Raw genomic sequence first — 16,689 nt, 5'->3', positions numbered from 1 at the left:
GATGTATCCGTTGAAACACGTCAGCCAGTGTTTAAAGGTCGCCGCTGAGTTTGCCGCATGGGGGCTAAGTTGTAGACACGCCGGCTTGATGCGGAGCTCCATTCTTCAAATCTAGTTTAATAAATTGATGCTCGATCAATAACTCCCGAAGCGAGATTGTAGGACAATCGAAGGCTTTATTGAACTAGATGTTTTGCCCAGCAGCACAGGTACAGAATTTAACAGCTAGGGAAACACAGGCTCTTATACTCCGCCTTTCTGGGCGGAACCAGCAGGCAGGCTCCACCAATGATCAGTATCAGGTACCTCCAACACCAATGATCTTACAGTATCAGGTACCTCCAACCTAGGTGTCGTAATACCCCTAATACAGACTACCACAAGGGGGTCTAACCATCTGATGTAGGGGTCAACGAAAGAGCCAATTAGCAAGAGGGGGTCTAACCATCTGATGTAGGGGTCAACGAAAGAGCCAATTAGCAAGAGGGGGTCTAACCATCTGGTGTAGGGGTCAACGAAAGAGCCAATTAGCAAGAGGGGGTCTAACCATCTGATGGAGGGGTCGACACCAGGGCCAAGTAGCAAGAGCGGGGAGGGGGGAGGGGGGGGGGAAGAGTCTCACCATGAGGAGCCTTTCTGTTTGTGCCCCGTTTTTCCCTCTGTTTTTTCTGCCAAGTGCCCAGTCTCAGCCTGATCCAGCCACGGGCAGTTACGAGTGGGCAAAGCCAAGTGTGAGAGTGGGCAGGATGTGCAAACAGGAGTACTCGTTCAGTTTGATTACCCCCCCCACCGCCCAGCTCCCTCGCTCAGTGCCACCGAGGCAATTAGGCTGGCTCCCTCGCCGAGACTGTGCTGCGGGCTCTTCCTGTGATCCTCTTCCCCAGCTGGGCTTGATCCCGCAGGACACTCTTTGATTAGAGGAAGCGCCTTCCACTGGCACCCGTCTGCTGGAGAACGATTTTGTCCTCTTCCCTCCCTTCCTTGTTAACTTCACCAACTCTCGGTGACTGGGGCTTTGAAATTTGAGACCAAAGCCTTTGCGAAACCTTCATCCAAAAGGTGCACAGGCTGTTGCTATGGGAGACCAGGTGGGATGCAGATATTTTGTGCTGAGGTATTTTATGTTTCCATTTTGAGTGTGTGTGGCGGGGGGGGGGGGGGGGGGGGGAGGTACTTTTAGCTGACTGAAATGTGTCTGAATATTTTCTCTAACCACACCCAGATCCAATTTCCTACAATCTTCCTCCAGCTCTTGGTGACACATCAGGCTGTAGCCGTACTGCCTGGGTCGGTGCAAGGTGCTGTTGTTTGGAGCATGGAATGGCTACTCTGAGAAGCAGGGACAGGATGAGCAGTCGCAGGTGAGTGCCAGATGGAGCCTGACTCGCGTCTCTTCCCCCCTCGCACCGTGCTGCCAGGAGAGGGGGGTGTGGGGCCTGGGCGTCTGCCTTCTTTCCTGCGGGTCTCACTGTGACAATGTGCTTTACAGTCAGCGACCTGTGAACATTTACAGCTGCCAGCGATCAAAAGCAGGGTCTATTCAGCAACCTTGTGGGAACCGAGGAGAAGTTCAGCTCCTGTTTTGAAAACAATCCCCAAATAATGCAAACTGTTTAAGCAGGACTATTCTTGGCCCCCTAACTCCCTCCCTCTTTTTAAATAAACAGACCCCCCCCCTGAGTTGAGCCTGATCTGCTTTTTCTGGCCCCATGTGGGTCAGACTGTTTGAAGATGATCTTGTCAGAATGTTAATTTAATGTAACCATGCATGAATGCTCCTCCCCCCACCCCCCCCCCGCCCCACACACACACCCATTGCTTTCAGTGAGTGTCCCAGGGACATTTGCATTCCAGAACATTCCCTGGTGTGTGGTGGTAGAGGTGGGGAGCGTCTGGCCAGCACAAACTGACCACGAGTGTCCTAGTAAATCCCCCCAAATCTACAGACAGGGGCCCTTTAAGAGGCACTTTAGTCAACAGACTTCTGACAGCCAGGAGCAGCTGCGTGAGATGGCATCATGTGATTATGTACAGTGCGAACGGTAAACAAGGAGAGCAAACACTGACCTTCAACAGGTATTGAAGGAGACCTGGCCACGCCACAGACAGACACTGTGGGACATGGGAACCCTGGCAACTGGAGGATAGAGGCGAAGGGGTATCATCTGTCAATCCCCGGGTGAGAACGCTTTCTGTGAGACTGACAGGAGCCAGTAATGGAGTCTGAGTGACTGGATTGGCGCCTTGGCCTGCATGGAGGTTGTATTGCTGGGTTTGGAGCAGAGCTGTGAATCATAACACCTAAACCTTGGATCAGATTTATAAAATCCTGGGACGTGAGGCTAGGCCGCCGTTTGTTGCCCATCTGTCGTGAACGGTTACTGTATTACTGTACCCACATCATCATGTAAGGTGATGTCCCCTTTAAGACCGGGCTTGGAACCCTGGGGGACTCCGCCTCCAGCTCCGCCCACCTGGGAGTCGTATATAAGAGGCAGCCTTGGAGGCGGCATCCAGTAAGCACCCGTCTCGGCTCCAGGCTAGTTCCTAGCTTCTCGGCCTTTTGGCTAAGATCAAGTGTCTGTAGATTGAGCCTCTGGTTCAGATCTGGTATGTCTCTCTTGTGGGGACCATGAATTCGATTCAATTTGAATTAGTTTTTTGGAGCAGGCGAGGAGCTGGATTAGGGGTTCGCCCCTGACCCACACTCTGAGCCCTGGCTTGGTAACTCAGAAAAGGAAAAATAAATAAATAAATAAAAATTAAAGCCTTCTTTACCGTTTTACTCTCTAGCGTCGTTATTGAGGGTACAACACCATCCCTAATTGCCCCCCGAGAAGGTGGTGGTGAGCCGCCTTCTTGAGCCGCTGCAGTCCCTGAGGCGTAGGTACACCCACAGTGCTGTTAGGGAGGGAGTTCCAGGATTTTGGACTGCACGGTAGCTCAGTTGCTTCCCAGCTCTAGGGCCCCAGGTTCGATTCCCGGCTTGGGTCACTGTCCGGTCTGCACGTCCTCCCCGTGTCTGCGTGGGTTTCCTCCGGCTGCTCCGGTTTCCTCCCACAGTCTAAAGTTGTGCAGGTTAGGTGGGTTGGATTTAACTGCGATTTGGTTATCTCTCTTGACCATTCAGCCCTTCCTGGTTATGTTCTGCTGTCTCGCTGGTCAGTCAAAGATTCGGGCCTATTCTGGTCTTGCCACCTTCTGGATTTCCTACTGTCGCTCCTGTTGCCCTAATCTCTTTAAGTTCCTCTTGCCTGACCACTCACTGGGGTACTGGCCACCACTCCTCAGGAATGATGTATTGAGGGTGCAGTACAAATTCCCCAGAATAATACTGGGGGTTTAAAGGGTTAAAATAGGAACTTGACTTGTATTGCCTTGAGTTTCAAAGGTGCTCTAACTCGAGATTCCATAGCTTGACAAAAAAAGTTGGCAGAATAGTTTGTGGCTATGCGTGAGAATTTATTAAGTATGAAAACGGAGACTGGATTCTCTGCTATGCGATGCTGGAAGAGTGAATCATGATCGGTCAGAGCATTGTGCAAAAATGAAAACATCCGGATTGTGCCCAGGGCTGAATCTGACGCCATGCTCTGGTACCTCGCTGGTGGCGAACTCAATGTTTATGCCCTGCGCCGGGAGCCATGCAAAACAGTCGATGGATTTTAATAGCTTTAAAAAAAACATTTTTTCCAATGAAGGGGCAATTTAGTGTGGCCAATCCACCTGCCCTGCACATCAATGGATTGTGGGGGTGAGACCCACGCAGTCACGGGGAGAATGTGCAAATTCCGCACGGACAGTGATCCAGGGCCAGGATCGAACCCGGTTCCTCAACGCCATGAAACAACAGTGCTAACCACTGCGCCACATGCCACCCCATATTTTAATATAATTGAAATGGCAGCACAGTAGCACAAGTGGCTAGCACTGTGGCTTCACAGCGCCAGGAACCCGGGTTCGATTCCCTGCTGGGTCACCAATTTTGGCCTCGGGTGATTGTGCGGAGTCTGCACGTTCTCCCCGTGACTGCGTGGGTTTCCTCCGGGTGCTCCGGTTTTCTCCCACAGTCCAAAGACGTGCAGGTTAGGTGGATTGGCCGTGCTAAATTGCCCTTAGTGCCAAAAAGTTTAGGAGGGGTTATTGGGTTACGGGGATAGGGTGGAAGTGAGGGCTTAAGTGGGTCGGTGCAGACTTGATGGGCCGAATGGCCTCCTTTTGCACTGTATGTTCTATGTTCTTAACGGCTTGGACACTTCACACTTCACCCCTCCGCGTTGTTCTGCCCCACTTAGGCAGCAGTCTCACAGGTGCGAACTGGGGAAAGTATTCACCGGCAGGGCCTGGGTGTCATGGGTACGGAGGGGGAACAGGAGGTTAAAAAAACTCTTAAAAAGCCTCAAAGCTGTCACGCTTGCTGCGTGATGGTGGGAGGGGGGGGCGGGTTGGGTGTTGGTGGTGGGGTAGGGGTTGCGGGTAGAGGCTGCCTGGGCCAGGGGGCAGTGGTGGGAACAACTTGGTGTTAGCTCCATGGACGTGGGATTGGGGTGGGCTGGCTCAGACTGGCGTTTCTGCGATATGTGTTAAACGCACCCTCCTGGTGCCATGTACAGGCTCCTGGATGCTCGCACTGCTGACTGCTCTGTGCCCTTTGAATGCTCAGAAAGCCTCTGGTTATCTGGGAGCTCACCCAGGCCACCACCCTGGGCACATCCATACCCCAGCTGTTTCACCAAGGGGATGGGCATGGCTGGGCTCAATCAAGGGTTCACCAGGTGTTGGCACTCCTCAGAAGCGCTGCCCCATTGCAGAGGAAGTGAGAGATTAGCAGAGCTCACCCCAACCAGAGGACACCTGCACCATGGCCTTTACAACTCTCCCTCGATCTCTGCCCCTCTCAGGGCAGAGGCCTCACCAGTGACACCCGTCACTCCAGATTACCAGCTGTCTCCTGCTGGTGAGGCTGGCAGTGCTGACTGCTTCTGTCACCACCCCCTCCCCCGCTCCGCTCCTCACTGGCATGGAGCTGTGAGTCCACCCCATACTCCCGAACTCCTGGTAGATGGGTCTTCTCTGAACCATCTTGCTGGCTGCAGCGAGTGCGTGGTCAGTGGAGCGCTTAAAAAACAGCTCCAGCTAACAGGGTCTTTGGCGCTAACTCCGGCCCCTGCGGTTAGAACGCCCGCTGGGCCGGGAATTACTCCCTCCTACTTGGCAAGTAGGATTAAGGTGAATCACAAAGCTTTTTATTCATTATGTAAAAAGCAAGAGGGTAGCCAGGGAAAGGGTTGGACCATTTAAGGACAGTGTTAACATAGAAAAGGAGGATGTATTGGGTCTTTTAAAAGATATTAAGGTAGATAAGTCTCCTGGGCTCGATGGGATTTACCCCAGAATACTGAGGGAAGCAAGGGAGCAAATTGCTGGGGCCTTGACTGACATCTTTGTATCCTCGTTGGCTACAGGTGAGATCCCAGAGGACTGGAGAATAACTAATGTGGTACCACTGTTTAAGAAAGGTAGCAGGCATAATCCAGGAAACTATAGGCAAGTGAGCCTCACGTTGGGAGTAGGTAAATTATTTGAGAAAATTTTCAGGGACAGGATTTATACCCATTTGGAAACAAACGGACTCATTCGCGAGAGACAGCATGGTTTTGAGAAGGGGAGGTCGTGCCTCACTAACTTAATCGAGGTTTTTGAGGTGGTGACAAAGGTGACTGATGTGGAGAGGGTGGTGGATGTTGTTTACATGGACTTCAGTAAATCCTTTGACAAGGTGCCTCATGGCAGACTGGTACAAAAGGTGACGTCACACGGGATCAGAGGTGAGCTGGTAAGATGGATACAGAACTGGCTCGGTCACAGAAGACAAAGGGTAGCAGTAGAAGGGTATTTTTCTGAATGGAGGGTTGTGACTAGTGGTGTCTGCATAAGATAAAGATGCATGGCATTAAGGGGAAAGTAGTAGCATGGATAGAGGATTGGTTAATTAATAGAAAGCAAAGAGTGGGGATTAATGGGTGGTTCTCTGGTTGGCAATCTGTAGCTACTGGTGTCCCTCAGGGATCAGTGTTGGGCCCACAATTGTTCACAATTTACATAGATGATTTGGAGTTGGGGACCAAGGGCAATGTGTCCAAGTTTGCAGACGACACTAAGATGAGTGGTAAAGCAAAAAGTGCAGAGGATACTGGAAGTCTGCAGAGGGATTTGGATAGGCTAAGTGAATGGGCTAGGGTCTGGCAGATGGAATACAATGTTGACAAATATGAGGTTATCCATTTTGGTAGGAATAACAGCAAAAGGGATTATTATTTAAATGATAAAATATTAAAACATGCTGCTGTGCAGAGAGACCTGGGTGTGCTAGTGCATGAGTTGCAAAAAGTTGGTTTACAGGTGCGACAGGTGATTAAGGAGGCAAATGGAATTTTGTCCTTCATTGCTACTAGAGGGATGGAGTTTAAGACTAGGGAGGTTATGCTGCAATTGTATAAGGTGTTAGTGAGGCTACACCTGGAGTATTGTGTTCAGTTTTGGTCTCCTTACTTGAGAAATGACGTACTGGTACTGGAGGGTGTACAGAGGAGATTCACAAGGTTAATCCCAGAGCTGAAGGGGTTGGATTACGAGGAGAGGTTGAGCAGACTGGGACTGTACTCGTTGGAATTTAGAAGGATGAGGGGGGATCTTATAGATACATATAAAATTATGAATGGAATAGATAGGATAGATGCGGGCAGGTTGTTTCCACTGGTGGGTGAAAGCAGAACTAGGGGGCATAGCCTCAAAATAAGGGGAAGTAGATTTAGGACTGCGTTTAGGAGGAACTTCTTCACCCAAAGGGTTGTGAATCTATGGAATTCCTTGCCCAGTGAAGCAGTTGAGGCTCCTTCATTAAATGTTTTTAAGATAAAGATAGATAGTTTTTTGAAGAATAAAGGGATTAAGGGTTATGGTGTTCGGGCCGGAAAGTGGAGCTGAGTCCACAAAAGATCAGCCATGATCTCATTGAAGGGTGGAGCAGGCTTGAGGGACCAGATGGCCTACTCCTGCTCCTAGTTCTTATGTTCTTATGTTTTTATGTTCCACAGGGATCTGTGCTGGGCCTCTGTTGTTTGTGGTGTACATAAAGGATTTGGAGAAAAATGTAGCCGGTCTGATTAGTAAGTTCGCGAATGACACCAAGGTTGGTGGAGTGGCAGATAGTGTTGAGGATTGTCAGAAGATACAGCAGGACATAGACAGGTTGGAGACTTGGGCAGAGAAATGGCAAATAGAGTTTAATCTGGACAAATCTGTGGTAATGCATTTTGGTAGGTCTAACATAGATGGGAAATATACCGTAAATGGCAAAACTCTGAGGAATATAGAAGCTCAGCTCCAGCCTCTGACAGTTCTCAGCTCTTCGGAAATGTATGAATATTGGGCGGCACGGTGGCGCAGTGGTTACCACTACTGCATCACGGCGCTGGGACCCAGGTTCAATTCGGGTCACTGTCCGAGTTTGCACATTCTCCCTGTGTCTGTGTGGATCTGACCCCCACAAACCCAAAGATGTGCAGGGTAGATGGATTGGCCACGCTAAATTGCCCCTTAATTGGAAAATTTTAAAAATGGAAATGTATAAATATGAGGGTACAATGTCCCAGTCGTAACCTGCGAACAGGGAGGAGAGGAAATCTAGACAGAAAGGGACATGTGTCTGAGTTTGTTGCCCATTTAAATCAATAGAAATGTAATTCAACTACAAACGACAGACAACATAGCTCACCCTGTGGCGAGATCCATTCAAAGTGCCCAGCCTGGGGACCAGGGAGGCCTAACCCTCTTGTATTTTACCACAGCACACCACAATATAGTCAGCTCCATTTTTCTCCTCTTCCCTTTGCATTTTCAAAGCAGGCTAAGTGACATATTAGAATGTACGACTTATCGTTAAGATTACATGGAAGTGTCAATCAGGTCTTTGCAGATTGCACCACTCCTGGAGCTCAGATCATCTCTGATGCCACCCAATGGTAAAATATTAAAAAGTTCACAATTAGTGGAAGTAATTAATGTTTATCGTTAACATCGCCAGTAAAAGTAATTACGAAATAGAAAGATACATGTTTTTCAAATGCATGGTGGGCTGTATTTTCCTCTCTTATCCTGCTCACTGCCACCCTCCTGTTCACAGTTCAATTGCCACCCGAGCTGTAACTGACCACTCACACCCTTACCCCCCACAACCTGCTGGGAAAGTGGGCAGAGTCCGACACCCTTCCCATTAATCGCCCATCTGCTGCTCCCATGGGCTATCCAGTAGGAAGGAGGAATAAGCCTGGACAGTGATGTTCATGACCGTGGTCAGTCATGGCATCCCCCCCCCCCCCCCCCGCCTCCCCCCCCCCCCCCTACAAACTCAACGAATTGGGAAAGTAGTGGAATAGTGTATTGTCACTGATCTAGTAATCCAGGGACCTAGGACAATGCTCAGGGGACCTGGGTTTGAATCCCACCAGGGAAAATGGTGAAGTTTGAATTCACGAATGAAATATGCAATTGAAAGTCTAATGATGACATGAAATTAGGGTTAGGGTTGTCGATTGCCATAAAAACCCATCTGGTTCACTAATGTCCTCAAGGGAAGAACCTACACGTGACTCCAGACTCACAGCAAAGTGGTTGACTCTGAATTGCCCTGGCAAGAACTCAGTTTAAGGGCAATTAAGAGCAGGCAGTAAATACTGGCCCAGCCAGCGATGGCACATCCCGTGAATGAATAATAAAAGAAATTGACCAATCTCCCCCTTCCCGGCTCAATGTTCCATGGCCCAGTTAACCGTCTTCCATCTTGTCAAGCGGTCCTGCGATGGCATCGCCTGCGTTGGCACAACTCACCATGGATCCATAATGGCACCTAACCTCAGAAAGCCCTGCCCAGTCTCGCCCCATCCTGACACTCTCTCTGAATTGTTTGAATATTGCTAATAGGTTGTGTTACAACCCTTCCGAGTACCATCGGGGAATCACTGATTGATCTCCCCGTGGATTTCGTAGAATATGAGTTCCTGTGTTGTGCAGGCGGAGGCCCGCCCAATGGGGGCTCACCAGCGGAACTTTAAATATCGACCCCCAGACCCAGACCGGCAGTTCCCGATAGTCTCGGGAATTACACTTTGTACAATTGTGCACAGTGACTGCGCCTTTTTTGTGTTAATTTGTCTTGGAGAATAAACCTACTTTGCCTTTTAGCCTGAGCCTCCCCATTGGCCTATTAAAGCCTATTACATTGGCGACGAGGATCAAACACGGGATTCTGAGCCACTGATTCAGAAAACAACTCCCCTAAGCCAAAAAAACAAACCGGAAATGCCTTCCTTTGGAAGATTTGAGCCACAGGCTCAAATGTAGAGGACTGGGCCCAATATGCCGAGCGCATGCGCAATTTTCTTCGTGCCCACGTATCCTAACAGCATACGGGGCCCTGACGTTGAGCATTATCAATAGCTTAACCTATCCAGTGGCCCTTGTCACTCAAATGCTTGATGAACTGGTGGACATGATAAGAAATCAATACAACCCAAACCTGTCCATAATCCTCCAGCGCTACCACAGCTGGGAGGACCCCGGGGGGAACCCGTTACGGAATTTCTTGCTAGATTGCGGGAGTTGGCAGAGCATTGTGAATTTGGCCCATCCCTAACCAAGATGCCACACAATAGGCCAGTGCGTGGGGTACCAGCCTCCCCGAACAGGCGCCGGAATGTGGCGACTAGGGGCTTTTCACAGTAACTTCATTTGAAGCCTACTTGTGACAATAAGCGATTTTCATTTCATTTCATTAACTATGTTACCACCCAGTACAATGACTAGTGGAGCCCAACCTCAGAAAGGCCACAGAAATAGCTTTGTCCCTGGAGAATGCTGAGAAAGGGGCGGAAGAACTCCAAGGGATGACCAGATGGTAGCATCCTCAGGTTGGGGGGGGTGGGTCTTCGCGTAGAGAAGACAGCCTCTCCGGGGAAGGCACCCACATGCCTTGCCCACCATCAACCCGACATTCCAAAAGGGCATCCTGGCGTTTTACAAAATGGCCGGGTAATCCCAGAATTTCCGGGGACACCTCTTCGGAGGATCTCGAGTGTCGGCCGCAGGGTTGCTGTAGGTTCCGTCGAAGAGCATGACCCAGGCAAGACCGCCAAATTCAACAGTACGTGTGCCGCCCAGGCTGGAGGTCAAAGCCACCTCGGTCTGGGCCTTGTGGGAATACCAGCCCTCAGATGACTGCATCATCACTATCGCGTCGGCCCCGATAAGGATAAGGCTGTTTGTCAATGGTCATTCCTTAGAGATGGAGGTGGCTACAGCAGCTGCCATTTCCGTCATTGGGCAACAGACATTTCAGCATCTCCGAATGGGTATTCTGCCCTTAAACTTAAGGGACACCAGGGCCAGACTCGCCACATACACGGGAGAACCTTTGAAGATTATGGGGCGCACCATGACCTCGCTAACGTATGAACAGAGGTCTGCCCCACTCCCACTCATAATCGTGTGATGATCAGGACCTAGTCCCATGAGCAGGGATTGGTTCCTGAAGATCTTACAGACAGGACGGTTTGCACCTGAACCAGAGGGGCACCAATATCCTGGGAGGGAAATTTGCTACGGCTCTTCAGGGGGGTTTAAACTAATTTGTCAGGGGGCTGGGAAAACGAGCTGTAGTCCAGAAGCCAGTGTCGAGAGTAGTGAGGTACTGAGGAGGGTATCAAGGTCGCAGGAGTGTACCGGCAGACAGAAAGGTGGGTTGAAGTGTGTCTACTTCAATGCAAGGAGCATCCGGAATAAGGGAGGTGAACTTGGAGCGTGGATTGGTACTTGGGACTACGATGTTGTGGCCATTACGGAGACATGGTTAGAACAGGGACAGGAATGGTTGTTGGAAGTTCCGGGGTATAGATGTTTCAGTAAGAGTAGGGAAGGTGGTAAAAGAGGTGGAGGAGTAGCATTGTTAACCAAGGATAGTTTAATGGCTGCAGAAAGGCAGTTTGAAGGGGATCTGCCTACTGAGGTAATATGGGCCGAAGTTAGAAATAGGAAAGGAGAGGTCACATTGTTAGGAGTTTTCTATCGGCCCCCAAAGAGTAATAGAGATGTGGAGGAAGAAATTGCAAAACAGATTATGGATAGGTGTGGAGGTCTCAGGGTAGTTATCATGGGTGACTTTAACTTTCCAAATATTGATTGGAACCTCTATAGTTCGAACAGTTCGAATGGGGCAGTTTTTGTACAGAGTGTGCAGGAGGGTTTCCTGACACAATATGTGGATAGGCCGACAAGAGGGGGAGGGGCCACATTGGATTTGGTACTGGGTAATGAACCGGGCCAAGTGTTAGATTTGTTTGTGGGAGAGCACTTTGGAGATAGTGACCACAATTCGGTGTCTTTCACTATTGCAATGGAGCGGGATAGGGCCATACGGCAGGGCAAGGTTTATAATTGGGGGAGGGGTAATTATGATGCGATTAGGCAAGAGTTAGGGAGCATAAGATGGGAACAGAAACTGTCAGGGAAAGGCATAAATGAAAAGTGGAGCTTGTTCAAGGAACAAATACTGCGTATCCTTGATAGGTATGTCCCTGTCAGGCAGGGAGGAAATGGCCGTGTGAGGGAACCATGGTTCACAAAAGAGGTTGAATGTCTTGTCAAGAGGAAAAAGGAAGTGTATGTAAGGATGAGAAAACAAGGTTCTGTTGGGCCGCTTGAGGGTTACAAGGTAGCAAGGAATGAGCTGGAAAAGAGGCTTAGGAGAGCTAGGAGGGGGCATGAGAAAACCTTGGCAGGTCGGATCAAGGAAAACCCCAAGGCGTTTTATTCTTATGTGAGAAATAAAAGAATGACCAGGGTGAGGGTAGGGCCAGTCAAGGATAGTAGTGGGAACTTGTGCATGGAGTCAGAAGAAATAGGAGAGGCTTTGAATGAATACTTTTCTTCAGTGTTCACAAAGGAGAGGGGCCATGTTTTGAGGATGAGAGTGTGTTTCAGGCGGGTAGGCTGGAGGAAGTAGATGTTCTGAGGAAAGATGTATTAGCAATTTTGAAAAACCTGAGGGTCGACAAGTCCCCTGGGCCAGATGGAATATATCTAAGGATTGTTTGGGAGGCAAGGGGTGAGATTGCAGAGCCTTTGGCTTTGATCTTTGGGTCCTCGCTGTCCACGGGGATAGTGCCAGAGGACTGGAGAGTGGCGAATGTTGTTCCTCTGTTCAAGAAAGGGAATAGGAATGATCCTGGTAATATAGGCCAGTTAGTCTTACTTCGGTGGTTGGTAAGATATTGGAAAAGGTCCTGAAGGATAGGATTTATGACCATTTGGAAAGATGCAGCTTAATCCGGGATAGTCAACACGGATTCATGAAGGGTAGGTCTTGCCTCACAAATCTGATTGAATTCTTTGAGGAGGTAACTAAGTGTGTAGATGAAGGTAGAGCAGTTGATGTCGTATACATGGATTTTAGTAAGGCGTTTGATAAGGTTCCCCATGGTCGGCTCATGAAGAAAGTAAGGAGGTGTGGGATAGAGGAAAATTTGGCCAATTGGATAAGTAACTGGCTATCACATAGAAGACCGAGGGTGGTGGTGGATGGAAAATTTTCAGACTGGAGACCAGTTACCAGCGGTGTACCACAGGGATCAGTGCTGGGTCCTCTGCTATTTGTGATTTTTATCAATGACTTGGAGGAGGAGGCTGAAGGGTGGGTCAGTAAATTTGCTGATGACACCAAGATTGGTGGAGTAGTGGACGAGGTGGAGGGCTGTTGTAGGCTGCAAAGAGACATTGATAGGATGCAGAGCTGGGCCGAAAAATGGCAGATGGATTTTAACACTGATAAGTGCGAGGTGATTCATTTTGGTAGAAAAAATTTGAATGCGGATTACAGGATCAACGGCAGGGTTCTGAGGAATGTGGAGGAACAGAGAGATCTTGGGGTTCATGTCCACAGATCTCTGAAGGTTGCCACTCAAGTGGATAGAGCCGTGAAGAAGGCTTATAGTGTGTTAGCGTTTATTAACAGGGGGCTTGAGTATAAGAGCCGCGGGGCTATGCTGCAACTATACATGACCCTGGTGAGACCACATTTGGAGTATTGTGTGCAGTTCTGGTCACCTCATTATAGGAAGGATGTGGAAGCATTGGAAAGGGTGCAAAGGAGATTTACCAGGCTGCTGCCTGGTTTGCAGGATCGGTCTTATGAGGAAAGGTTGAGGGAGCAAGGGCTTTTCTCTTTGGAGCGGAGGAGGATGAGAGGCGACTTAATAGAGGTTTATAAGATAATGAGGGGGATAGATAGAGTGGACGTTCAGAGACTATTTCCTCGGGTGGATGTAACTGTTACAAGGGGGCATAACTATAAGATTCAGGGTGGGAGATACAGGAGGGATGTCCGAGGTAGGTTCTTTACTCAGAGAGTGATTAGGGTGTGGAATGGACTGCCTGCTGTGATAGTAGAGTCGGACACTTTAGGAACTTTCAAGCGGTTATTGGATAGGCACATGGAGCACACCAGAATGACAGGGAGTGGGATAGCTTGATCTTGGTTTCGGACAATGCTCGGCACAACATCGAGGGCCGAAGGGCCTGTTCTGTGCTGTACGGTTCTATGTTCTATCTGACTGGCTAGAAATGTTTAACTTAGGGACTGGTGGATTGTACGAGGTTATTAACAAATACCCCAAAGTATTCCAAGAGTGCATGGGTAAAATTAAAGGAGTGAGGGCCAAGATCTATGTGGATCCCGACCCCATGCCAAAATATTTCAGTAACACACTCTTTGCCGGTGAAAGTAGAAACGGAAATTGAGCTGTTGGAAAACCTCGGGATAATACGGACAGGATAGTTTGCGGAGTGGGCTACGCCAGTGGTCCCCGTCCTCAAGCCCGACAGGCCATCCGTCTTTGCGGAGAGCACATACTCACAGTCAACAAAGCCATATGATTGGATCGGTACCCCATGCCACGTGTGCCAAATTGGCAGGTGGGCAAACCTTCTCGAAACTGGATGTGAGCCATGCCTACCTTTAACTCAAACTAGATGGAACATCCAGAAAGTACATCACAATGAACATCCGTAAGTGCCTGTACGAATATACATGCCTATCCTTTGGAATCCCTCGAGAGGCGCCATCTTCCAGCGTGTCATGGAAAATATTCTCCGAGGACTGTCTCGGGTGGCAGTACACTCGACGATGTATTAATCACGGGGGCCACTGAACAAGAGCATCCAGCGAAGTTGGAGGAGGTCTCGAGGCGATTTTCCAACACACGCGTAGATTTAGATTTAGATTTATTGTCACGTGTGCTGAGGTACAGTGAAAAGTATTGTTCTGTGTAAAGTCCAGGCAGATCCTTCTGTACATGAAAACATAGAACATACGATAAGTAGACGATGTAGATATATAAACATCGGGTGGTGCAGCATGAGGAACATACTGTTACAACTGTGGAGAAGATGAGGAGAAAGATTAGTTCAGTCCATAAGAGGGCCATTCAGGGGTCTGGTAATAACGGAAAGAAACGGCTTTTGAATAGCGCAGCCCGGTAGCATTATGGATAGCACAATTGCTTCACAGCTCCAGGGTCCCAGGTTCGATTCCGGCTTGAGTCACTGTCTGTGCTGAGTCTGCATGTTCTCCCCGTGTGTGCGTGGGTTTCCTCCGGGTGCTCCGGTTTCCTCCCCACAGTCCAAAGATGTGCAGGTTAGGTGGATTGGCCATGATAAATTGCCCTGAGTCCAAAATTGCCCTTAGTGTTGGATGGGGTTACTGGGTTATGGGTGGAGGTGTGGGCTTGGGTAGGGTGCTCTTTCCAAGAGCCAGCGCAGACTCGATGGGGCGAATGGCCTCCTTCTGCACTGTAAATTCTATGAAATCTATGAATCTATTGGTCTGTGTTCTCAAACTTTGCCAGAAGAGATAGAAATGTGTATTCCAGGCAGACGAAGTTATCCACCTTGGGTACCGGGTGGATGATAAAGGCCTACAACCTGAGGAGGATAAAGTCAAGTCCATCAAGGGGGCATCGACCCTGCTAAATACAACAGAGTTTTTTCTTAAATCCACCAAACACGCTCATCTTTGGGTTTGTGGGGGCGAGACCCACGCAGACACGGGGAGAATGTGCAAACTCCACAAGGACAGTGACCCAGGGCTGGGATCGAACCCGGGTCCTTGTCGCTGTGAAGCAGCAGTGCTAACCACTGCGCCACCATGCCACCCTTAAATACAACCAAGTTGAAACATTTAAAATAGGCGACCCCCTATACGTTTGTGACTTCAGGGATGGCTCCTGCTGAAGCCATGTTGGGGAAGACCGGACCTGTCTCTTGTAAAGTCAAGGTCCAAGGAAAGTTTGTGAAGTAGCACCTGGACCACTTGAGGAGTAGGGAGCTCACCCCGGTGGAAACGGCATCCCCAATGCCAGTCACGCCCACCTCCGGCAGAGGGTCTCTGCCAGTGGGAGCCCGAGGGTCGTTCTCCCTGATTAATGAAGACTCGGGACCTGAGATGGAGGCTGAGGAGACTTGGTTTGCCTCCGGAGGCCAACACTGAGAACACGAGCCCCTTCTGTATCCCTGGGGCGCTTGTCGAGGAAGCGGAGGTTCTCCCCCCTCCCCCTCCCCCACCCCCATCCCCTCCCCTCCCCCCTCCCCTCCCCCTTCCCCCCATCCCCTCCCTCCCGCCCTCCCTCCCCCCCTCCCTCCCCCTCCCTCCCTCCCTCCCTCCCTCCCCCCTCCCTCCCTCCCCCCTCCCTCCCCCCTCCCCCTCCACCCCTCCCCCTCCCTCCCTTCCCCCCTCCCCCTCCACCCCTCCCCTCCCTCCCCCTCCCTTCCCCCTCCCCCCTCCCTCCCCCCTCCCTCCCCCCTCCCTCCCTCCCCCCTCCCTCACCCTCCCCCCTCCCCCCTCCCTCCCCCTCCCCCTCCCCCTCCCCCCCTCCCCCCCTCCTTCCCCCCCTCCCTCCCTCCCTCCCTCCCCCTCCCTCCCTCCCCCCTCCCCCTCCCTCCCCCCTATCCCCCCTCCCCCTCCACCCCTCCCCCTCCCTTCCCCCCTCCCTCACCCTCCCCCTCCCCCCCCTCCCTCCCCCTCCCCCCTCCCTTCCCCGGGTCCTCAGCGCCGCAGTCCCAGTGCTATCCACTGCGCCACACGCCGCCCTACCCATCAGTTTTTTATCCTCAAAACTACTGGATTCCCTGGTTGGGATTGGGCTGCGTACAGTAAAAGAAAAGAGGGACCCATAGAAAGATAAGGAGGACCCCATTCAGCCCCTTCAACCTGCTCCCTCAATGAAATCACGGGTGGTCTCCATTTTAACTCCATCTACCCTTCCTGGTTTTGTAACCTTTAACAGCGTTGCCTATCAATAAACACCAGAGAGACCTGGCAAAGACTTTAAAGTCGATTTGACACTTTATAAAGAAGCCAACTCGTGCACACTCCGCTCCAACAAACACAAACGTGATAATGAACTGATAAATCTGCTTCTTGGAATATGGTTGAGGGATAAATATTGGCCAGCGTGCGCTGGATAAGCTCCCTACTCCTCTTCAAAATATTAGATGCTTCAATTTGTATCTGCGACGGCAGATAGGACCAGGCTTAACATCTTTTACTGTCAAAGACAGCACCTCTGACTGAGCAGCACT

At 50.2% G+C, this 16,689-nt stretch overlaps 1 protein-coding gene and 1 non-coding gene across 4 annotated transcripts in view; both read left to right on the top strand.

The window, feature by feature from the left end:
- Positions 1-1,040: 1,040 nt before the first annotated feature.
- gramd2aa (GRAM domain containing 2Aa) overlaps positions 1,041-16,689 on the top strand; it is a 76,762-nt gene continuing 61,113 nt past the window's right edge. Inside the window, exons 1-2 of one of the 3 annotated variants that reach the window (XM_072493021.1) lie at positions 1,041-1,114; positions 1,223-1,361. In XM_072493021.1, the coding sequence (XP_072349122.1) occupies positions 1,321-1,361 (41 nt within the window). In that variant the 5' untranslated portion in view covers positions 1,041-1,114; positions 1,223-1,320. The remainder of the gene's footprint in view (positions 1,115-1,222; positions 1,362-16,689) is intronic. The other 2 variants (XM_072493023.1, XM_072493022.1) reach the window with 2 other exon arrangements.
- On the top strand, positions 2,548-2,741 carry LOC140404502 (U2 spliceosomal RNA). Its single transcript, XR_011938515.1, has one exon. It is a non-coding gene; the product is annotated as a U2 spliceosomal RNA (small nuclear RNA).

The sequence above is a fragment of the Scyliorhinus torazame genome, chromosome 30 (assembly GCF_047496885.1).
Source record: "Scyliorhinus torazame isolate Kashiwa2021f chromosome 30, sScyTor2.1, whole genome shotgun sequence".
In the NCBI taxonomy this organism is placed as follows: domain Eukaryota; kingdom Metazoa; phylum Chordata; class Chondrichthyes; order Carcharhiniformes; family Scyliorhinidae; genus Scyliorhinus; species Scyliorhinus torazame.
The sequence above is the reverse complement of the archived record's forward strand: the minus strand, read 5'-3'. Positions and strand labels throughout refer to the sequence as shown.